At 41.7% G+C, this 23,285-nt stretch overlaps 1 protein-coding gene across 1 annotated transcript; it reads right to left on the reverse strand.

Moving 5' to 3' along the window:
* Nucleotides 1-284: 284 nt before the first annotated feature.
* Nucleotides 285-22,587, reverse strand: DHRS7C (dehydrogenase/reductase 7C). Its single transcript, XM_084298499.1, has 7 exons — nt 22,459-22,587; nt 21,845-22,000; nt 13,983-14,095; nt 12,467-12,677; nt 8,955-9,047; nt 1,006-1,161; nt 285-552 (listed from the first exon to the last, which is right to left on the reverse strand). The coding sequence occupies exons 2-7, from the start codon at nt 21,996-21,998 to the stop codon at nt 344-346; spliced, it is 936 nt and encodes a 311-aa protein (XP_084154625.1). The 5' UTR covers nt 21,999-22,000; nt 22,459-22,587; the 3' UTR covers nt 285-343.
* Nucleotides 22,588-23,285: the final 698 nt, after the last annotated feature.

Raw genomic sequence — 23,285 nt, forward strand, 5'->3', positions numbered from 1 at the left:
ACCCTGGTGTAGTGGAAGATGTATCTGCCCATGGCGGGGGGGGGGGCTTGAAATTTGACGACCTTTATGGTCCCTTCCAGCACGAACCATTCTGTGATTCTATGATTCTTCATTGGCCCTTGTTGAAGCTGTGCTGGCAGTCTCACAGCACCTCCCTGTCCTGCGTGTGCTTTAACATTGCTTCCAGAATCATTAAGTGACCCATTAAGTGAATCATTAAGTGAAACATTGGTATATGGAAGCAGTCTCTTGCTTTACTCCACCCATAATAGTAGCAGAAAGCATTGACATTTGAAGCATAAATTTTATTCAGGTCATAAGCAGGGACAAGAGATGGACAAAATCAAACGTCCTCTTCTGTCTTCATCTTTTCCCTAATCCCTGAGGCAACAATGGCAAAGAACAGCTCAGGGAAGAAGGTGCGAATGTAAACTGCTGCTCTGGGGATAGGGTTGGCCATAAGTACCTCCTGCTTCTTACTATTCACTGTGCGCAAGACTTCTTCTGCCACCTCCACTGGATGCACACCGTATTCCACCTTTCTGAAAAAGACTGTAAAATCAAACAAAAGGAATGAGAAATACAGACTTGCAGGCACACCTTAGGCAATGGTAGTGAAAGGATATACAGTTGGTGCATCAGTTAAGTTAGTTAAGTTCCTACACACTTTCAATTTCTTCTCTTCCCCTCTTTCATATTTCCTGACCATACACTCTAAGATCTTCCGTAAGGGAATGAGCAACTTGATTGCAATTGAAGTCTTCCTTGTGATCGTACCCACCTCTACCTGTATGCACTGCTTTATTTATTTTCTCACATGATGTTTTCCCTTTACGTGTTCCTCCTTTTTTTCACCATGCTCCTCTTCTCCAATATCTCTTTTCTTTTGCTCCTCTAACCTGTATATCTTTTCTGTTATTTCCATTCTTTTCTTTGTGCTCCCTTCTTCTTCCTGGGAAAAGCTTCCATACTGCTATATGGGTCTCTTTAAAATATGTTCCTTACATTTCCAAATTGATGCCTCCCAATTGCCAGATGCTGGTTGGTGATGGTATGAATAGATGAATGTTGGATTCACAGTGCTGACAGAAATATCAAATTCTTCCATTTCAGCTCTAAGACAATCAAAAAAGCCTACAGCAGCATGTTTAGAAGCAGCATCTAAAAGAAAGAAAAGAAATATAAGGGTGTTTGGATGTATTGATATGAATATATGATAGTGTTCCATAAAGCATCGATGTTTAGAAAACTGATCAGGGAATGATTAGCCAAAAGACAGAAGAGTGGTCAATGATTTCAGCCAGCGAAATTTTCATATGACATTTTGAAAACAAACAAAAGCAAATGATATGTATAGGACTCATCCAGTATATGTATGAGTCTCCCTATGCGTATGAAAGAGTATGTGTCTGGTTCTCCCAGTTAGAAACATTAAGTTCGTGGTTCAAGAACTCTATCATCTCTGCAGTTTGAAACTGTCTTTGGTAGACAGACAGCTGAAACAGATGAGTCTCCACATCATATGATGCTGCAGTTTGTGACACATCAATGAAATACAGTGAGATACATAGCCATTCCTGGAATGCAGGTCTACTAGTGTTTTGCAAACAAATTAGGCCTTGGTTTTCCAGCAGGAATGACTGAGGTTTTTATTATCAAAGTTAATTTTAAAGTAAATGATTGTGACAGATGTTTTTTCAGTTGCTGTTGGCCCCTTTTTATTGACAACGGTATTAAGGGTAATAGTCTATGAATCCTGACCAAAAACTAGAACTTCGTGCTAAGAGCTGCAAAGCACTCATTCATCCTGTTTTTGACTTGGTTTATGCTGGAAAACCATCTGTCCAGAATACAATCTAAAAAATGTCATGCGAGCTTCAGGAATGGCAAGAAACTCCCTTCATTTGTTTTGAAATTCTACTTCTGTCAGTTTCATTTCATGCAGTATAGATATAGGTAGAGGTATTGTAAAAATTTTCTCTTTTATACTCGTGATTTTATACATCTAGAGCATATCCTGAAACAACTGGCTGTTTCCTAGATGAAAACCATTTCACATGTTCCATCAATGTGTTGTTTCTTTTCTGAACCTTTTTTGCAGTTCTTACACTTCCTACTATATTACTTTTGTAATTGATATATCAGGAAGACACTACCAAGCCTGGTAAAAACAGAAGGTTACCACCCATTAGTACTCATGTACGAATATAGAACAAATCTGCAACAAGGTCTGAAATATCAAAAGGGATTTTATGTCCCTTAAAAAGATGTTGAAGGGATCAAGTGTGCAGGTAGTGTTCTCTTTCCTCCCAGCTGGAGAATGGGACCGAAGAAGAAGGACATGAATGGATCAGGTGAATGATTGCATGTGTGGCTGGTGCCATGCTCAAGGTTTTCGGTTCTATGATCTGAGGCACACCTTCAAGGGATTCACCACTGTTTAAGTAAACTATAATTGTACCTTAAGAAAAGTACAAAAGTACAAAGTACAAAAAGTGAGAATACAGAAGAACAGGCAGTAGTATTACAATTTCTGCCACCTTGGCACTGGCTACAACACTGCAGCCAAGTCATTACTTTAGGTCTTCATGCAGCTATGTGATTAACTCAATCCAGATTATGAAATACCATGCTGAAGCATTTTGACAGTTTCTGCCTCATCTGTTTTCATCTCTGGGTGGTGAAGGAAGAATTATATTCCTCACTGCCCTGTCAGTTTCATGAGAGAAAAAACATTAATGACTGATATCTCATAGGCATCTTTTAGGGATACTATCTTGTAGGGAGTTATCTTATTACTATAATGTCTTGTAGGGAGCTGTCTTAAACCAATTAGGAAGCGTTCCTCTGAAAAGGTTGCGTAACCGATAGCCCAGCTGAAGTGCCTCTACACCAATGCATGCAGCACAGAAAAGAGAGAAGAGGGGCTGGAAACCACGGTGTAATTTGAAAACTATGATCTAAATGCTATCAAGGAAACATGGTGGGAAAAATCACACAACTGGACAAGACCAATTGAGTGTTACAAACTTTTCAGAAGAGACAGGCAGGGAAGGAGGGATGGGATGTTGCCCTCTATGTTAGAGAATGGATTGATTGCAAAGAGATGCCTCTGACAAAGAGCTATGGACAGGTTGAGAGCTTCTGGGATAAAAAAAAGGGCCAAACAACTTGCGGTTGTGTTCTACTACAGGCCACCTGATCAAGAGGAGCCTGCTTGTAAGGCCATCTTGCTTTAGCTACAAGGAGTGTCATGCTCACAGGCTTTCATCACAATGGGGGATTTCAACCTCCTGGGTGCCTGCTGGGAAAGCTACATAGCAGGCTGTAAGCAATTCAAGAGACTCCTGGATTCAAGGGTAACTTCCCAGTCAAGGTATCAGACAATCCAATCAGAGGAGCAACGTTACTGGGCCTGGTGCCCACCAATGCAGACGAACTCATTAAAGAGGTTAAGACTGGAGTCAGTCTGGGCTGCAGTGACCACACCCTGGTTGAGTGGTGCTCCATGATCTTGCTGGGCACAGAGGTGAGACTGTCCGGCCTATAATTCCCTGGGTCTTCCTTTTTACACTTTTTAAAAATGTGGGTTATGTTTCCCTTATTCCAGTCAGTGGGAACTCCACTGGACTGACACAACTTCTCAAATCTGATGGATTGTAGCTTAGTAGCTACATCCACTAGTTCACTCAGGACCCGTGGATGCATCTCATCAGATCCCATGGACTTGTGCACCTTTAGGTTCCTTAGTTGGTCTCAAATCTGATCTTCTCCTACAGCGGGCAGTTCAGCATTCTTCCAGTCCCTGACTTTGCCTTCTGCGCCCTGGGCTATGTGGCTGGAGCTCCTGTTGGTGAAGACTGAGGCAAAAAGTTCATGGAGTACCTCAGCCTTCTCCATATCCTGGGTGACCAGATCTTCCATTTCCTTCCAGAGAGGGCCCACAGTTTCTCTAGCCTTCCTTTTATCGCTGACATACCTATAGAAGCCTTTCTTCTTGCCCCTGATGTCTCTAGCCAAATTTAGTTCTAAAAGGGTTTTGGCTTTCCTAACCTAATTCCTGGCTGCCCAGGCGATATCTCTGTATCCCACCCACGATATCTCTGCTTTCTTCCACCCTATGTAGGCATCCTTTTTCTGCTTGAGTTTGGTCAGGAGCTCCATGTTCATCCATTGACCTAGAGGGCGAAAGCTCCTTCTCATCTCTCCTGCCTGTCATAGAACCATAGAATCGTAGTATGACTTGTGTTGGAAGGGACCTTAAAGACCATCTAATTCCAGTCCCTCTTTGTTGGGATGCATCTCTCCTGAGTTTGGAGGAGGTTATCCTTGAATATTAACCAGATTTTTTGGTCTTCTCTTCCCTCCAGGACTTTGTGCCATGGCACTGTATTGGGTTAATGTGGCTTATTTTTATTTTTATTTTTATTTTTATTTTTATTTTTTGGGGGGTAGGGGGGTGGGTTGTAGGAGTGGCCTCTGTGAGAAGAGTTAGATAAGAGACAGTTTTAGCTGGCTCCAAAGGGACCCACTGCTGGCCAGAGCCAAACCAACAAGTACTGCACAACAGCATCTGAGAGAGTGAGGAGTTAGGAACAGCACTGCAGACACCAAGGTCCATTAACAAGGAGGGGGAGGAGGTGCTCTAGGCACTAGAGTAGAAGTTCCCCTGCAGGCTGTGGAGAGGAGCATGGTGGAGCAGGCTGTTGCCCTGCAGACCGTGGTGTACCATGGTGGAGAAGGTTTCCATGCTGCAGACCATGGAGGAGCCCATAGTGGAGCAGGTGGATTTGCCTGAAGGAGGCTGTAACCTATGGAGAGCCCGTGCAGGAGCAGGCCCTGGGTGGGAGCTGCAGGATGTGGAGACGAGACCACTCATGAGCAGGAGATCTGAGGGGAGCAGCTGCTTGTGGGGGACCCATGTTGAAGCAGTTCTTGAAGAGCTCCTGCCTGTGGGAATCATAGAATCATAGAATCATAGAATATCCTGAGTTGGAAGGGACCCTTAAGGATCATCAAGTCCAACTCTTGACACCACACAGGTCTACCCAAAAGTTCACACCATGTGACTAAGTGCACAGTCCAATCTCTTCTTAAATTCAGACAGGCTCGGTGCAGTGACCACTTCCCTGCGGAGCCTGTTCCAGTGTGCAACCACCCTCTCTGTGAAGAACCTCTTCCTGACGTCCAGCCTAAATTTCCCCTGCCTCAGCTTAACCCCGTTCCCGCGGGTCCTGTCACTAGTGTTAATGGAGAAAAGGTCTCCTGCCTCTCGACACCCCCTTACGAGGAAGTTGTAGACTGTGATGAGGTCTCCCCTCAGCCTCCTCTTCTCCAGGCTGAACAGGCCCAGTGACCTCAGCCGTTCCTCGTACGTCTTCCCCTCCAGGCCTTTCACCATCTTCGTAGCCCTCCTCTGGACACTTTCCAACAGTTTCATGTCCTTTTTATACTGTGGTGCCCAGAACTGCACACAGTACTCAAGGTGAGGCCGCACCAGCGCAGAGTAGAGCGGGACAATCACCTCCCTTGACCTACTAGAGATGCCGTGCTTGATGCACCCCAGGACACGATTGGCCCTCCTGGCTGCCAGGGCACACTGCTGGCTCATATTCAACTTGCTGTCTACCACGACCCCCAGATCCCTCTCTTCTAGGCTGCTCTCCAGTGTCTCATCGCCCAGTCTGTACATGCAGCCAGGGTTTCCCCGTCCCAGGTGCAGGACCCGGCACTTGCTCTTATTGAACTTCATGCGGTTGGTGATCGCCCAGCTCTCCAACCTGTCCAGATCCCTCTGTAAGGCCTTTACGCCCTCATTTGAGTCCACAACTCCTCCAAGTTTGGTGTCATCAGCAAACTTGCTCAAAATACCCTCTATTCCTACATCCAGATCGTTTATAAAAATATTGAAAAGTACCGGCCCTAAAATGGAGCCTTGAGGGACCCCACTGGTGACCGCCCGCCAGCCTGACACAGCCCCATTTACCATAACCCTTTGGGCCCTGCCCGTTAGCCAATTGCTCACCCATCGTATGATGTTTTTATTTAGCTGTATGGTGGACATTTTGTCCAGTAGGATCCTATGGGAAACCGTGTCAAAAGCCTTGCTGAAGTCCAAAAAAATCACATCAGCTGGTTTCCCTTGGTCCACCATACGGGTGATCTTATCATAAAAGGAAATCAGGTTAGTTAGGCAGGACCTACCCTTCACAAACCCATGCTGGCTGGGACCAATGACTGCTTTGTCCCCCAGGTGCGCCTCAATAAGTTCGAGAACGAACTTCTCCATGATTTTACCAGGCACTGACGTGAGACTGACAGGCCTGTAATTGCTAGGGTCTTCTTTCTGACCCTTCTTGAAAATCGGCACAACATTTGCCACCTTCCAGTCTACCGGGACCTCTCCAAATTCCCAGGATCGTTGAAAAATAATTGAGAGAGGTTCCGCGATGACGTCCACCAGCTCTTTCAGCACCCGGGGATGAATCCCATCCGGACCCATGGACTTGTAGGGAAGGATCAGTTTGGGAAGGATGGCATCCCATGAGAGGGACCACATGCTGGAGCAGGGGAAGAGAGTAACTATGAAGGAGCAGTGGAGATGAAACATCATGGACTGACCACAGCCCCTGTTCCCTGTTCCCCTTGCATCCTCCTGCCCCCCTTGCTTGGCAGGAGGATGTAGAAGAGGGTGGATGGGGAGAAGGTAGTTTTAATTAATTTATTTTTTTTCCAGTTTCTCACTGCTCTAGTTTGTTAGCAATAGGCATCACATTAATCTCCCAATGCTGAGTCTGTTTTCCCTGTGATGATAATTGTTGAGTAATCTCTCTGTCCTTATCTCAACCCTTGAGCTCTTTTCTTCATATTTTCTCCCCCTTTCCCTTTGAGGAGGGGAAGTGAGAGAGCAGTTGTGGTGGAGATCAGCTGCCCAGCCAAGTAAAACCACCACACCCACATCAGGAATCATAGAATCATAGAATAATTTGAGTTCTACCTTCTTTTAGTTCAAATCCAGTATCTTTCTGTGCTATCGCTACACTCCCTGATAATGACTCTCTCCCCATCTTTCCTGTAGGTCCCCTTCAAACACTGGAAGGCTGCTGACACGTCTGTGTCTTGTGCTGTGGATCCTAGAGCTGAACACAGTACTCCAGGTGGGGTCTTATGAGAGCAGAGAAGAAGAGGAGAATCACCTCTCTCTACCTTCTGGCCACACTTCTTTTGATGCAGCCCAGGACACAGCTGACTTTCTGGACTGCAATTGCACATTGCTAGCTCATGCTGAGCTTCTCATCCACCAGCACCCAAAGGTCCTTTTTATCATGTGCTGTTTTCAAATAATTCCCTACCCAGCCTGTATTTGTGTTTAGAATTGCCCCAAAACAAGTGCAGGACACTTATACTTGGGCTTGATCCCTCTGGATGGCATCCTCCAGCACCACACAGTCTGTTGTCATTGGCAAACTTTCTGAGGGTGTACTCAATAATTCTGTGATCATAATTCCTTTGAGATGGAGGCACCGGAATTGCCCACAATGTTCAATATGTGGGTGCTGTATAGATTTATACAAAGGCATTATGGTAGGATTTTTTTTCTCTATTATTTTTCTTACAGTTTCTGTCACTGTAATTTGCTTTCATGAATCCTTTCATGTATGTGTCACAATCCCAAGGTCTTGTGGGACTTCTGTTTCAGTCTGTCACCTACTCTGACCTCATGTCTCAGTGAAAATTCTCTATTTACATCTATCTTATATATTCTGTCTATCTTTGTATTTTATGAATTGTAAGACCTTTCATCATAATTCAAGACAGCTTAGCTTCATTAGGACCTTTGAGTGAAACACCTTCCTGAAAATTTTATGGAAAGCCAAGCAGAATGCAATAAATGCATCTCCTTTTATTCTCCTGTAGAGAACTCCATTAAGCGCATGAGTCATGAGCTCTCTATACAAAGCAGTAGTTAATCTCTACCATTATGTTATATTTATACAGTTACTTTCTTGTTTACTGTTTCTACTAAAATACCCAGTGCAGATATGTACTAGGTTTGGCTGGGATGGAGTTAACTCTCCCCACAGTGAGACCATGAAGTGCTGTGCTTTGCACTTGCAGTTACAACGGTATTGATACTGCTCCAATGTTTTGGCTACTGCTGAGCAATGCTGGCACAACATAAAGACTGTGTCTCCAACCTCCACCCTCACACCTAAAGGCTAGTAAGCTGGGTGTGGGCAAGAAGTGGGGAAGGAACTTTGCCAGGACAGCTGATCTACACTGGTTAAAAGGTTATTCCACACTGTATGGCATCATGCTCAACATAAAAGCTGAGGAAGGGGAAGAAGGGAGGGACTCTCATTATGAAAGTGTTGGTTTTCCAAGCAACCACTATATATATTGAGGCCCTGATTCCTAAAATGTGGCTGAACATCACTTGCTGATAGGAATAATTTTCTCCTTTTCCTTCCATGCGGCCTTTGCTTTTTTTATTTTTTCCTTTCCTTTGTTTTCTTTTTCCCCTTCCTTCTCCTTTAATTGAAATGTTTCTCATTTCAATCCATGAGCCATTTTTCATCATATTTTCTCCCCCTATTCTTTTCAGGAGGGGAGTGAGAGAGCAGTGTGGTGGAACTTAGCTACCTATCAGTGTGAAGCCAACACAAGATATTAGAACTATAGGTCTATTGTCCCCTGAATCCCTCCCAAGAACTTAAAAAACCTTGCTGTCACATTTGATACCTTCCTATCCACAGGCACCTTAGGCAGAAATTAAGCTTCACAGTACTTTAACTGTTTCTCCTTGAGTTCCACTTCTTATTCTTACTGAATAAGGATGCAAATCGCCATTTTTAATAACTAAATATTCATGGAATATTCACAATTTACACATTAGAATGAATATTTTATAAATGTATACTTTTGAATTTATGTTATATGAATGTATAACTTACAAGCTGCACGAAATGGGATTCCTATTTTTCCTTGGATACTATTAATTAGAACAATTTGGCCAGTTCTTCTTGAGATCATGTTGGGAAGAATGGCTGAAAAAAGAAATAGAAAGAAAAAGGCAAGAAATTAAAAGAGTGCAATATATTTATTGGGGAAAAAAAAGTGACAGCTGCATTAAAGATAGCAGCATTTTAACAAATTATAGAATCATAGAACATCCTGAGTTGGAATGGCCCACAAGGATCCAAGTCCTGACTCCACAGAGGGTCTTCTGCCCTATTTGCTTCACTTAACAACATTTTGGAATTGCATGTTCCTGTGTTCTTAAGAGGTTGTATTTAAAAAGCGATCAGCACTGGTGGGCCTCAATACCTTCAAAAGCTGTTTCCCAACAATCCTCACTAACTAGTTCCCCGAGCAGCCTTAAATCTGCTCTCCCAATATCAAGGGATGAGGTTTTGGTGGCAGTTTTCCTCTGTTACCAAAGGTCCCCTCCTGCCTGTTGGTGAGAGGGAAGGTTGTGTTGTGGCTGGCTGACAAATGTGTCTCAGGGATGGTAGTGTATGATTCCAACAGTCATCTCCTTCTCTGACTCCCTGATATTCCTCTTCCTGCTTACCTCCTCACAAAGCTCTATCACCACACTGAGCAGTTCTTCTACCTGGGCACACCTCCCACAGGTGTATTCACTGCTGTTGTCAGATACTGACAGAAAACTTGGACACACCCTGCAGTCTGAGACCTGGATGGCTGTGTATGTTGTTTTGGGAGCTCTGTCTGGGTAGCTGTGTTGGTTACTGTGGCTAGAGAGGCCACAGCGGACATAGCTTTCTGCTAGTTGAATACTATGACTGAAGCTCTTTGCCAGCAGGTTACAACTGCCATTGAAAGTGGCAGAGTGACAGTACCTGCCCTGCATGCTTTAATGTAGAAATTGCCATACAAACTACTGTGCCACACCCTGGCTGACACAACACACCCTGTTTGCCTGTCCTTTTCTCAGTGATCCTGGTCACTGTCAATTACTAGGGCAGCCTTTTGTTGGAGTAGGCGTGGCTGCCATTACTGCTGGCCCACTCCCACACCTCGTCAGCAAGATAGCTATCTTGCAAGAGCTACCTGCATCTGTGCTCCCCTGTGGTTTTCCTGGCTCAGGAAACACACTGCAAACTTTTGTCCCTTGCTCTGCTGTGGAACAGACCTGCACCAGAGCTGATTGCCTCGGTGAATGTTTTGAAAGTAGGTTTGAATGAAGGTTTTCTCCACACTGCAGTAAAAAATATCACAAAATCTGGTAGCTGGAAATTGAAGATAGTCATTGAAAGCATCCAGAAGAGGGCAACAATCCTGGTAAAAAGACTGGAAAATGTCTTATAAGGAGAGGCAGAGGACACTTGTTTGGTTTGGTGTGTAGAAAAGTCCAAGAACTGACCTCTTTACTTTCTACAAGTTCCTGAGGAGAACAAGTGGAGATGGAGGTGCTGGTCTCCTTCATGATAACTGATGACAGGACGTGCAGGAGTGGCACAAGGCTATATCACAGCAGGTTCAGAGTAGGTATAAGGAAAAAAAATCTTTACTGTGAAAGTGGTCAAGAATAATTTTGTTTTAATATCGTGGAACTGAAGCTACTGAGTAAATGCTGTGGTACTAAGACAAGGAAAAAGGGCAAAGAGTTTGAAACCTTGTGAAATTTTAGACTTCCCAAGAAAAATCAGACTTCTCTGGAATGATAAACAACTCAAAAAAGGCAAAAATGCTTTAAATAACTTTTGACTGATCTTATTAGGGAGCAGTGAGGGCCAGCTGTCCTATATAGGAAGACAAAATGGGAGCAAACAGTCCCACAGGACTGTGGTGGCCAGAGCTGGGTGCTCATAACATAGTCCATTGGCAGTCCCAGGCAAGACAAGCCATGAACTAGGTCTAAGGTTCATCCAGAAGGCAGACCACAGACAGGTATATGTACAACAAATCCCAAGTAAGCACTGAAGGCCTAGGCCTCAGCTGAAATGAGTATTCTAGGCTTATAGGCAGAGGGTGAGAGGAGGGCCTCAGGAGAGGCTTCTCAGGGCCATTACAACTTATTGCTGTCAACAGGATTCCGTCTTGGCTTAAATTTTTGGGTTAAAGCTTCAACACATTTCATTATGTGAGATTAAAAAATGGTTGGAGACAGAATCTCAGAGATTTTTTAAATCATAAGGAAGAGCTTTAATGGACAGAAAATACATTTTTCAATTGTTCTGGATTTAGCAAAATGAAAACAAAATCAAAACAAAAATTGAAGAAGAAATAGAAGGCAGTTTCAGCTCATTCCTAGTGCAAATCAGCATACAGGCTGGAAGAAAAACAGAAAAGTACTCTTGGAAAGATTGAAAGCTGGTATCCTATTAAGCAGACTGGTCAAGAAGTGTCTAAAATTCCAATTAGAAAGTCCACTTGAAATAACAGAGTGACTGTATGAGTTTTGTTAAATTAGTTTATATAATGGCTATGTTTGTATATAAAAAGAGAGGAAAGGAAAATGTGTTGTCACATCATGAGTTAGAGAAGCCAGACAGATGCAGCTGAGAGGAAGGTAAAGACAGGTACTGAAGAACTGATGCACATTTTTCTATTGAACCTATTCCACATCTGATTCAAAAACAGAATGCCCAAGGAAACAAGAATGGAATATGGAATGGAATGGAATGGAATGGAATGGAATGGAATGGAATGGAATGGAATGGAATGGAATGGAATGGAATACCTAGGGAAACAAACAGCAGGCGGCCATTTGTTTCTTTAGTGTTTTCCCAAGTGCTGAGATCTCAGTAATACACTGAACATGATTATTGGAATGATGTTTTGAAGGTCTTGGGACTACAAAGAATAGGAGTAAAAGATAAGGAAAAAAAAAAAAAAAAAAGAGGAAATGGACAAAAACATAATGAACAAAGCTTCATAGATCTTCAGAGTGCCATGATGACATGTTGATATTTTAAGGACTTAATTCTGCATTTTTCAGGATCAAGCACCTCCTCAGTTCTAAGCATTTCAATACCTCCCTTGAAACAACAGAGAAGTTAAATCTGAAGTTATTTGTGTCTTGGTGTAACTTGTTGAGGTCTGCTCCATTCACTCTGTGCCTTCTAGACTGAACTTGGATTCTACATGCAGATTTAGGTACATCAAGGTTTTTTATTTGTCAGCTTATCTGTACCCCTGCAAGCACTTTGAAAATAGTTATATTTGTAACAAAGGTAGCAAGCACATAAGTAAAAGAGTCACCATAAACAAAACATAATAATTAGACATTTATATATACATATGTGTGTGACTTTCAAATGCCTGCTTATTTAGTCATCTATTTCCAAGCCCAGGCAGTCTGATTTTGATCTCATCACCTCGGTCCACTTTCAGTCCACCGATTTTCACGGACTTGTTCTGGATTATGGCAAAGCCAGTGACTTGGATCTCAAGCTTTAAGTAGTAACAGGAAAATGGTAAAAAAAAAATAATAAAATACCTTTGGTTAATGTTATAGGTCCAAAATAGTTGGCATCCATTATCTTTTTATCAAGTTCCAAAGATATGCTCTGCACTGCTCCTTTTACCTTCATACTTGCATTGTTGATCAGTACATCCACACAGCCATAGCAATCCAGGATTTCCCTAGCTACATCTTGAATGCAGTCTATGTCTGAGATATCCAGAAGAATGAGCTTTGGTGTATAAGTCTAACAAAGAAAAGAATTATTTCAAGGACTCCTGTTTTATAAAAATGTATTTCTATTTGCTTAAAAAGAAATTCTTAATAATTTACCACTATATCTGAAGAAAATGTTTTTACCACTCTCATAAAAACCTTGATTTTTTTTCTTATTAACCCATTCTAGAAACAGTGTAGCTCAGCAGTAAGTATTCATGTACTCTGATATTCAGATGTAGGTGCATAAAGTAGAACATCATGGGAAGGATAGGTTGGATTGATTCTATCCCACTGAGTTTTGTCTCTCTGTTTTGTAATCAGTGAAGGCACATAGATACCCACTAGGGTGACTCCTAGCACTTCAAATGATGGTCTTTTCATAAGCAGCCCTCTGGAGAAATTTGCTGACCACAGAATCAATCTAGGATATAGTGCTTTGAAAGAAGATTTACATGTACATGAAGGGATTGAATTTACAGAGGGAATGTAAAAAGTAGGAATGGTTTGTTTAATTATATGATATCCAAACTGATACTCTTGTATGATTGCTTGCAAAGACGACTTTTATGTAGCAAACAAGTGAAACACTGCAGAACAAGGGCAAAATGCAAGTATCTCTTGGTTTGATGAACAGAGGCTATAGAACGTTTGATGTCTTCAGGAACACCTATGCCCGAGAATGAGTTAGGCATCTGTTGATCATGGAAGGAAAGCTTTTCCATGAACTTCAATAACCACCTTCCAAAAAAGTACCTTTGGCAGCGTGGGCAGACTTTACAGGTCTTGCATGTCTACTTACATAGTGACCCCGTAGTAATGAGAAAAAGAAACTCTTAGTGTGCTCCCATAGCTTGCTAGCTGGGAATTCTCCCAGATTAGTGGAGATTAAATTCAATCTTTAGACACATCTCCCCTTTCTTGAGCACTCTTACTATGTGAAAAACTGGTGACAGTTTGTGCAATTAAATGAAGAACTTTGGATCTCTTACATTTGAATGAGGCAAATCCCTCTACCTAGCATTTCTAGTTGTCTGGTTTGGGGCAGGTCTTTGTTCAAAATGCAGGGCCACTCATTAGCAGTTATCTTGATTTGGGAGAGCAGGGTTTCTGGCTTATTTTTGGCATCATGCTCTGAAGATCTTCAGAGGTGTTTAGTTCTCTTTCTCTCTCTGGAATCTGTTGGGTATATTATGTGGACAACCAAAATCTTTACTAACAGTGATTCAAGCTTCATGTATACTTCATTTTAGTGTATATAAAAGCACTTTATGTATCTGAAGAAGGTGTTTACTTTGACTTCTCAATTTTCAAAGCACAGTGAGGAAACACTTACCATGCTGGGGTCTGCCACACTAATTAAAGCATCATACAAAGCTTCCAACTTCTCCCATGTCCTGCCACACAATACAAGCCTTGCTCCTCCTGTGTGAAACACCCGAGAACATTCTAGGGGAGAAAAACATTCAGAAAAAAATATTAACAATTACAGCAATTTGATAATGCTCATTTTAGTTGAAATGGGATCCTGTTTTTGCTAATGATGCTGAATCGTTTCTTTAAAATTCATGAATTTTGAGAGAATAAAAATATATATGAGAAAAAAAGAAAGTATCAAATGGAAACAATGTATATGATTAATAAATTAAATTTAAGGTATATTTTTACTGTATTATATTTATCAGAATTAATGATATGACACATTGGTACTTTTTAATCATGGCATGTAATCAAAAGAACAATATGACAGTTAATGGATGAAGGGTCTAAGTTAGAAGAAAAATGTTCTAATTGTCTTTCTTCTTTAACTGTCTCCATCTAGAAACACACTTACCATAAAGAAAAATACATTAAAAATACATGTTTATAGAGTACAAACTCTTTGGTAAAACTTCATGTTGCCCACAGCAATATAAAGATACCAACCAATCCCAGAATATAGCAAAGCTAGTTCTGTATGCTATCTTCATGAAACTCACAGCTGTATGAAACATATCTACAACTTTGAGATAGAGTTATCATGCAGAGAAACTCACCAGCCACTGTCCCACAGATGAGATGAAACATCAATTAATTGGAGAAAGAGACCTTTCTTACACAGACCCTTCTTTTCATAGGTGATCCATCCTCCCCAGGAGCCAGTGGAGGTTATGAAGACCATCTTGAGCTACCTCTCATTAAGACAGATTCCCTCAAGACTTCCTAAGAAGGCCACTGAGAAGTTTCTGGGTATGTTGCACTGGAACTGTTTTTTCTCCATACAGTCATATATTCTGGATTAGGGATTCACCACTGTTTAAGTAAACTATAATTGTGTTTACTTAACACAATTCCTGTGTGTAAAACATCAGGCAGGAAAGGCAGGAAGCCATTGCTGAGCAAGGATCTGCTAGTCAAATTGTGTAAGAAGGAAATATGCTAGCAGTAGAAGCAGAGACATGTTGCCTGGAAAGAGTACAAGGGATGCCATCTGCATGTGCAAAGATGGGACCAAGAAAGCCAAGGCACAGATGGATCTGAGCTCAGCAAGAGATGCAAAGAAAAAAAAGAGATTTTATATGTAGGTCAGAAAAGAAAGGCCAAGGAAAGTGTACCCCCTAAATAAATAAGGAAGAACTGGTAACAACAGACATAGAGAAGGCTGTGGTATTCAACAACTTTGCCTCAGTGTTCACTGCCAGTCAGGCTTCCCACCACTCTCATGTCCCTGTACCTCTAGGCAGGGGCTGAGGGAGCAAAGTCCCCTCCCACTGTAAGCAAAGAGCAGGTATGAGACCACCTGAAGAAAGTGAACCGGTACAAGCCTATTGGGACTAAGGACATGCATCCCAGCATCCTGAGGGAACTGGCTGTTGTAGTTGACAAGCCACTCTCCATCATATTTGAAAAGTCATGGAAGTCAGGTGAAGTCGCTGGTGACTGGAACAAGCGAAACATCACTCTCATTTCTAAAAAGGGCAGAAAGGAGGACCTGAGGAACTACAGACCAGAAGAGTAGGTTTCCTGGAGAAGCTGTGAATGGCCCATCCCCAAAATGTTTCAGCATGCAGCATGGGAAAGAATGTTTAATATTTATCCTGCACAAGATATCAGTATCCATGCTAGAGCAGTTCAGTTGGCACAGATGACCTCTAGGTGTCCCTGCCAACCTAAACTGTTATCTGATTCTGTGAAACTTTCAAGTGTGCTATGATTTTTCAAGAAGCCCAAACTCAGCTGGAGCACTCTAAATAGTGCCTCTGTAAATAAAAGTACTGAAATATAGCCAACCAGAGAAAAATCATTTTAACTTTATCTTAAAATAAGCACTAAAATTAAAAACAAACAAACAAACACAAAAATTAAAAATATTGAGAGAAAGAGAAATAAGAGGTTTCCTGGAGAAGCTGTGAATGGCCCATCCCCAAAACATATAAAGGGCAGTTTTGGATGGGGCTTTGTGCAACCTGGTACCTATGGCAGGGCGTGGGTTTGACTTAGATGATCTTTAAGGTCCCCTCCAGTCCAAACCAGTCTAAGATTCTATGATTCTTCTAGTCTCTACAATGGCTTATTCTAAAAAATGCTACAGTATGTTATAAATAATATACTTGTCTTTTTTTTTTTTTCTTTTCTTTTTAAAGAAGTCAGGTATACAGATAAAATAATGTAATTCTCCTCCCTTCTCCACAAACAAACAAACAAAAAGCATACCATTTCTAGTGCACATATGTGCTTTTCCAGACTGTTCAGATAATGGTAAATGACATTTCAAAGTCAGTAAAAGAAATCACCAAACCCAGAAACTAAAAAAAAAAAAAACAAAAAAAAAAAACAAACAAACAAACAAAAAAAAAAAAAACAAAAAAAAAACACAAGGTGGTAATAATCTTATAAATGGAAATAAAGGTAATGAAGTTATAAGAGGTAGTAAAGGATAAGCGGTAATTGTAATACACAACAAATGTTTGTTCATTGTCTTTTGTATTATAAAAACAAGGAGTTCCGTTTAAGGAACGGGAGTTGCGAAAGCTCCCTGCTGAAGTAAGTAGCTGTATAATACTTGGCTAGGCACTATGAAAATTCTTTTGCTTAATGTAACAAAAAAGAGAGCCCCCTCCCCTTCTCTCCTTCTGCATCTCAGTTGCCTCTTTTGTTCAAAGACACTGCTGCAAAGCTCATGTAACCATCTCCTGATAAGTTGCTAAACTAGTGTATCAACATCCTGCCTTCCTGTCTCACGCTGGGCCAACATGACCAAATAAAAAAAGAAGTTGAACCACAACGCTGAGGAAGACTACGGCCTTCATCTTCACGACCACCAGAGGGACAGAGATGACCCCCTAGCAACAGTGAGCACAGTCGCAGAATATACCAGGATGTGCTGCATAATCCCAGAATTAGCAAGATATAAAAAGGGACCCTGGCGGGGGTGAGGTGCGCGCCGTTGGCGGAGCCAAGACTCCCCGGCCGCCCTGCGCTGTTTTGCTTGTTGTTGCTTACTCAGTTGTCCTGGTTTCAGCTAGAACAGAATTAATTTTCTTCCTAGTAGCTGGTGGAATGCTGTGTTTTGGCTTAGGATGAGAAGAGCGCTGATAACACCCCGATGTTTTAATTGTTGCAGAGCAGTGCTTATACCAAGCCAAGGACATCTCAGCCTTTTGCTCTGTCCTGCCAACAGGCAGGCTGGGGGTGCAGTAAGAGCTGGGAGGGGACAGACCCAGGACAGGTGACCCGAACTAGCCAAAGGGGTATTCCATACCATCTGACGTCATGCTAAACAATATATAGGGGTGGCTAGCCGGGGGGAGGGGGCCGGACTGCTCGGGGTTAGGCTGGGCATCGGTCAGCAGGTGGTGAGCAATTGCATTGTGCATCACTTGTTTGTACATATTATTATTACTTTCCTATTATCACCATTGTATCATTATTATTATTATTATTATTTTGTTATTATTATTTTCCTGTCTTATTAAACTGTCTTTATCTCAACTCACGGGCTTCACTTTCCATTTCTCTCCCCCGTCCCAGAGAGGGAGGGGGGAGGGTGAGCGAACGGCTGCGTGGTGTTTAGCTGCCGGCCGGGTTAAACCACGACATCAATAAATTCCTTTCTATGATTAATACAATGCTCTCTGAAAATTAATTAAGGGGGCAACTTATTACAGTAATCATCTAACATCTGCTGGCCCAGTTAGGAGAAGTCTGTCCAGGTCTTCTGCCACAGCTACCAAATAAGCCATGGGTGAGCAACACTGACATCAAGAGAAGAGAAGGCTCTGGGGAGACCTCATTGCAGCCTTCAAATACTTGACGGGAGCATATAAACAGGAGGGGGAATGCCTGTTTACATGTGTTGATAGCGATAGGACAAGGGGGAATGGTTTTAAACTAAGACAAGGGAGATTTAGCTTAGCAATTAGGATAAAATTTTTCACTCAGAGGCATTCAGGTGAGGCACTGGAACAGGTTGCCCAGAGAGGTTGTGGATGCCCCATCCCTGGAGGCATTCAAGGCCAGGCTGGATGCGGCTCTGGGCAGCCTGCTCTAGTGGTTGGCACCCCTGCCCAGAGCAGGGGGGTTGAAACTACATGATCTTTAAGGTCCTTTTCAACCCAGGCCATTCTATGATCAAGGAATCACAGAAGTAAACCCACTGGCCTAGAAAGAGAACAACAGACCCTGCTGCACATTGAAAAGCCAAGTTCAACAAGTGATTTCATCAAGTTTTTTCCTGGTTCCCTTTATATACAGCACACAGGGTTATTTCACATGTAACCTACCAGTTTTGTTCACAGATAAAGTCAGAGCTAGTCTGGGGAATTTCAATCCCTTGCTCCTCCTCAACTGTCGTAAAGATAATAGTCAAGTGAAGAATTATCCTCATGGCACATCCATTTCCTCCTGAAGACTCAGTTTTCAAGTTTGTCCCTTAAAGACAGGAACAGCCACTCTAACATTTACCTACCCAGGCATATCCCCATGCTCACAACTGCACAGGGACATCTCTAGCCAGGGAGGGACCTTAAGTAACACAGTTTCCATCCATTTTTTCTTTCAAGAAGTCCAGGCACATTCAGTAGTATTAGATGAGCATGCTGCATTTTGTTCAGTATTATTCCTGTTGAGCCTCCTAGGCACGCGTTGTCTCACATCCAATTGATTCTCAGTACATACACAAACCTCTTTAAAAATAAAGCAACAGTACTTATGAACTTCATCCTTTGTATCTGTACATATAATCTCAGTCCATAAACATGTCTTAGTTTTGGCTGGGATTGGGTTAATTTTCTTTCTAGCAGCTGGTATGGTGCTATGGTTTGGGTTTAGGTTGAAAATAACATTCATAACACATTGATGTTTTAGTTGCTGAACAGTGCTTACAGCAAATGAAGGACTCTTCTGCTTCTCCTGCTGCTTTGCTGGAGAGTAGGCTGGACATGCATGAGAAGCTGAGAGGGGACAAAGCCAGGGCCCAAACTGGCCAAAGGCGTATCTCATGTCACATGATATCATGCTGAACAATAAAACTGGAGGGGGTTGGCTGGGGGGACTGCCATTAATTGGAGAATGTCTGGGATTTGGTTGGGTGGCGGTGACCAATTGCATTGTGCACCATTTGCGTTTTTTAATTCTTTTTTTTTTTTTTTTTTCTTTTCCCTTTAAACTGCCCTTATCTTGCATTTTTACCTTTTCTGATTCTCTCCCCCATCCCACTGGGGGAAAGGAGTGAGTGAACAGCTGTATAGTGTTTAGATGCATGCCAAGTTGAACCACAGCAAAGCAATATAATTTTTATAAACTGCTAGAATTGTAAATGTTCAATGGTATTTATGCATAAATGAAGTAGAAGAGATGAAAGACATCATAAGTGGGTTCTCATTTGAGAAAGATATCTAGTAAAATAAATCATTTTTCAGTTACTTATTACAAAACACAACTTTCTTCCTTTCACAATAGTTGTATCTTTCTGCAAAAATGAAGCAGAACCTGCTGATTTCAGTATTAGCCAAATTTTATTAAAAGATGTGGAATATCACAGTTTAAAGCAAATTCATTCAATCTGAGTAGAAACAGGTGAGAACACCATTCATTTCCTACCATTTAGAAGGTTAGTAAACAGTGTTAAACTGAACTTGAGTCCCTCATCTTCTTTATTACCTAGTAATTTTATTAAAATGTCCACATATATCATTTTTGTTGCAGATTTCACAGAATTGCAGGATCACAGAATCATCTATGTTGGAAGACACCTCCAAGATCACCTAATCCAACCTCTGACCTAACACTAACAAGTCCTCCACTAAACCATATTACTAAGCTTTACATCTAAACGTCTTTTAAAGACCTCCAGGGAGGGTGACTGAACCACTTCCCAGGGCAGCGCATTCCAATGCCTAACAACCCTTTCATTAAAGAAGTTCTTCCTAATATTCAACCTAAACCTCCCCTGATGCAACTTTAGCCCATTCCCCCTCATCCTGTCACCATGTCTGCACATGGCAGAACAGACCAACCCCCACCTTGCTACAGCCTCCTTTAAGGTACCTGTAGAGCGCGATAAGGTCGCCCCTGAGCCTCCTCTTTTCCAGGCTGAACAACCCCAGCTCCCTCAGCTGTTCCTCATCAGACTTATTCTCCAGATCCCTCACCAGTTTCATTGCCCTTCTCTGGATTCGCTCGAGCACCTCCATGTCCTTTCTGTAGTGAGGGGCCCAAAACTGAAAACAGTACTCAAGGTGCAGCCTTACCAGAGCCAAGTACAGGGGGACAGTCACTTCCCTAGACCTGCTGGCCACACTGTTTCTTATACAAGCCAGAATGCTGTTGGCCTTCTTGGCCACCTGAACACACTGCTGGCTCATATTCAGCCAATTTTTTGTGTGACCAGGAAGTTTCTGCACCCTTTTTCTGCTAATATTAATTTCATCTCCTTTGGAAGATTTAACTGTTATTAAATGAAAAAAAACAAACAAACAAACAAACAACTATGATTTCCTTTTGATCTCTGAAGGTGAGGCTGCCAGTTTATCATAAAACTAGCAGACAATTGGAAACAGTTCATATAATACACTGCCAAGGAACCATCCAGTCTCCACCTCACACCTTTCACCCAGAGACTCATATGCTGGCCATAAGTCTAAATTGTGCCTCTCTAAACAAAAATACTTAAATATAACCAACCAGATAAAATGTATGCTAATATTATCTTTAACTGAAACTGAAGTTTTCAGGAAAAGGGAAAAGCTAGGTGGGATGTTGAGGTCCAACTTTATCTCATGCCTTGTCTCAACAGGCCCTGATGAACACCACTCCTTATTAGCATAGTCTCTATTTCTGTCATGGGTCACTGTTCTGCTCGCTTAAGAATAATTATACAAGAGCATGCCTTTCCAACAACTCTTGACTGCTTGGAAATGTAAGTTTTCTGGCATACTTAGAAAAGGCCAAAACGTAACCCCAAGCTATGTTTGACTCAGGAGGTACTTGCATCCACTGCCCTTCAAGTAATGTCTGCAGCAGGACTGTACATAAGCATGTATGACCCAGTGCTTTTAATCTCATAGGACTGTGTAAGAAGGAAATACAGACCAGGAAGAAGCAGATGGTAAATGACTGCTCACCTAGTCAACCCATTTATATAAACATAAATTATGATATACCCTTTTCTTCCTTCCAGTGAAACCACCGTCACACATAGTCAGACATCCCAGTTGGAGGTACTGAAGAATATCAAAGAGGAATAGCAAAGAAGAACATAGGTTATAGAGGGGTAAAATGATATGAATATGGAGAGAGAGCTGAGCACTTCCGTATACAAGTGGAAGGGAGCAGGAAATCTAGAAGCTTTTAAACGCTGAAAAGGAACCTGTAACAGAGTATCATGACACCTGTTTATGATTGCTGCTACCCTACAGTGGCAACCTATGACATAAGACCTCAGAATAGCAACATGCTAAAAATAGCACTCAGTGTGCTTATAAAACCTCTTATTCTATTGAATTGAATAAACATAACGCTCTGCTGTTCCTAAAAGTCCAACATCAGTTCCTGTGGCTGAGACTAAAAATGTACATTTAAAAATGATAGGCTTTATTTATAACCGTATTTCCTAACTTCTGCATCCAGCTCAAGGTAATGAATGCACATGAAATCATGTAGAAGAGGATCTCTGCCCATTTGTGTTCTCTGACACTGAGAAGAAAAGAGACAACTCACCACTGCCTAGTCGAGAGATGGCATCTGTGATTACCACCACCTTGTTTTGTACTGCTGACCGGGACAGTAGCCATATGACTGACTGGTAAATATAAATAATTCCACTGATCCCGAGAATAACCAATGGTAGGGCAAGTACAGCAAGAATACCCATATCTGTGGAAAACAAGAGTACATATGAAAGTAACAGTAATGATAATGTGCATTCATTATTTTTCAAATTATTCTTCTCTACAAAAGCAATATTTTTTATGTGTAGAATAGCCATAAATAACAACATGCCAAAGGCTTGAAGCAGTAGGAAACTGTTTTCCAATCAGCAATTCCTTATTAAGCTATTTTAATAAGTTCTTTTTTATTATTATTCATTTTACTCATTATTGCATGTTCTAAACAAATTTAGTTTTCTTTTATTCAAAATGACTCTATGTTGGCAAAAACATAATAAAATTTTAGTACAAATATTGCCTTTAGGCAAAACATAGTATAAAATAAGCTTTTAATTATGTTTCTGTTGTGGGAAAACAAATAAAAAGCTTTTTATCCTAATTTCGGGTAAAATACCTAATATAAATGTTTTCTGTTTTAAAAGACATAGAAAAAAAATCACTTACTATGGCAGGTAGAATCCTGGTATGGATAAGGTTTTCTTCTGAACAAAATTTTGTATTACAGGCTTAATTAAAGTCCTTCAGCATTTTTATAGAAGATCACATATGTTGAGGCTGCTTGCCCTCTATGAGAATGGCTATGTATAGCCTACAGCTGTGACAGCTGGTCTTCAAAAGTAAATATAGCATCTACAGTGTGATTCACATGCCTGACCTATTAGCTAATAGGCTGGACAATCACGTAGAAGTTTTTAGTACAATATCAATTCAATTGTACAATGAAGCATTTATCTTTCTGTCTTCCCCTGGTTTGCAGTTGTTCATAGGAGTTGTACAAAGGAAATCTCAGTCTATCTAACTGAGTCTATCTCAGTTTCCTGTCACTGGCCTTCAACTAACTTTTTGACTAACTTTATATGGAAAAACATTTGTATAAACTCCATGATAGCAATATACCAAAAAAAAAAAAAAAAAAAAAGTGCCATGAAGAATTTGTGATTTGAAGTAATCACTGTTCCACAATATTTACATGTATGTGCTGGGAAAAAGTCTCTGAGCAAGCTGGCTTTGGGAGTTAGTGCATAAAACTAAGCTAAGAGCTGGCAAAGGATGTCGCAGCGGAGGTCCCGTGACACGACCCCCGGCAGGCCCCTGGACGAACCCCCCCAGCAACACGCTGTGGACCCCCGGGCACAGCGGTGGACATCTGCTGGTGACTTATGGTGGGCCCCCAGGCATTGTGGTAGACCCCCCTGCGAGCCCAGGCAGGCCACCAGCCTCACCGATGGAACCCTGCCAGCGAGACCCACAAGGCTCCTGGGCGTGGCGGC

The sequence above is a fragment of the Netta rufina genome (genome assembly GCF_964035555.1).
Source record: "Netta rufina genome assembly, chromosome: 19".
Lineage (NCBI taxonomy): Eukaryota > Metazoa > Chordata > Aves > Anseriformes > Anatidae > Netta > Netta rufina.

Coding starts and splice junctions, on each gene's coding strand:
- DHRS7C (XM_084298499.1), bottom strand. CDS start 21,998: ATGGGTATTCTTGCTGTACTTGCCCTACCATTGGTTATTCTCGGGATC. Junction 12,678..13,982: donor GTGTGGCAGACCCCAGCATG/GTAAGTGTTTCC, acceptor TTTCTTTGTTAG/ACTTATACACCAAAGCTCAT. Junction 553..1,005: donor GGAGGCATCAATTTGGAAAT/GTAAGGAACATA, acceptor TTGATTTTACAG/TCTTTTTCAGAAAGGTGGAA.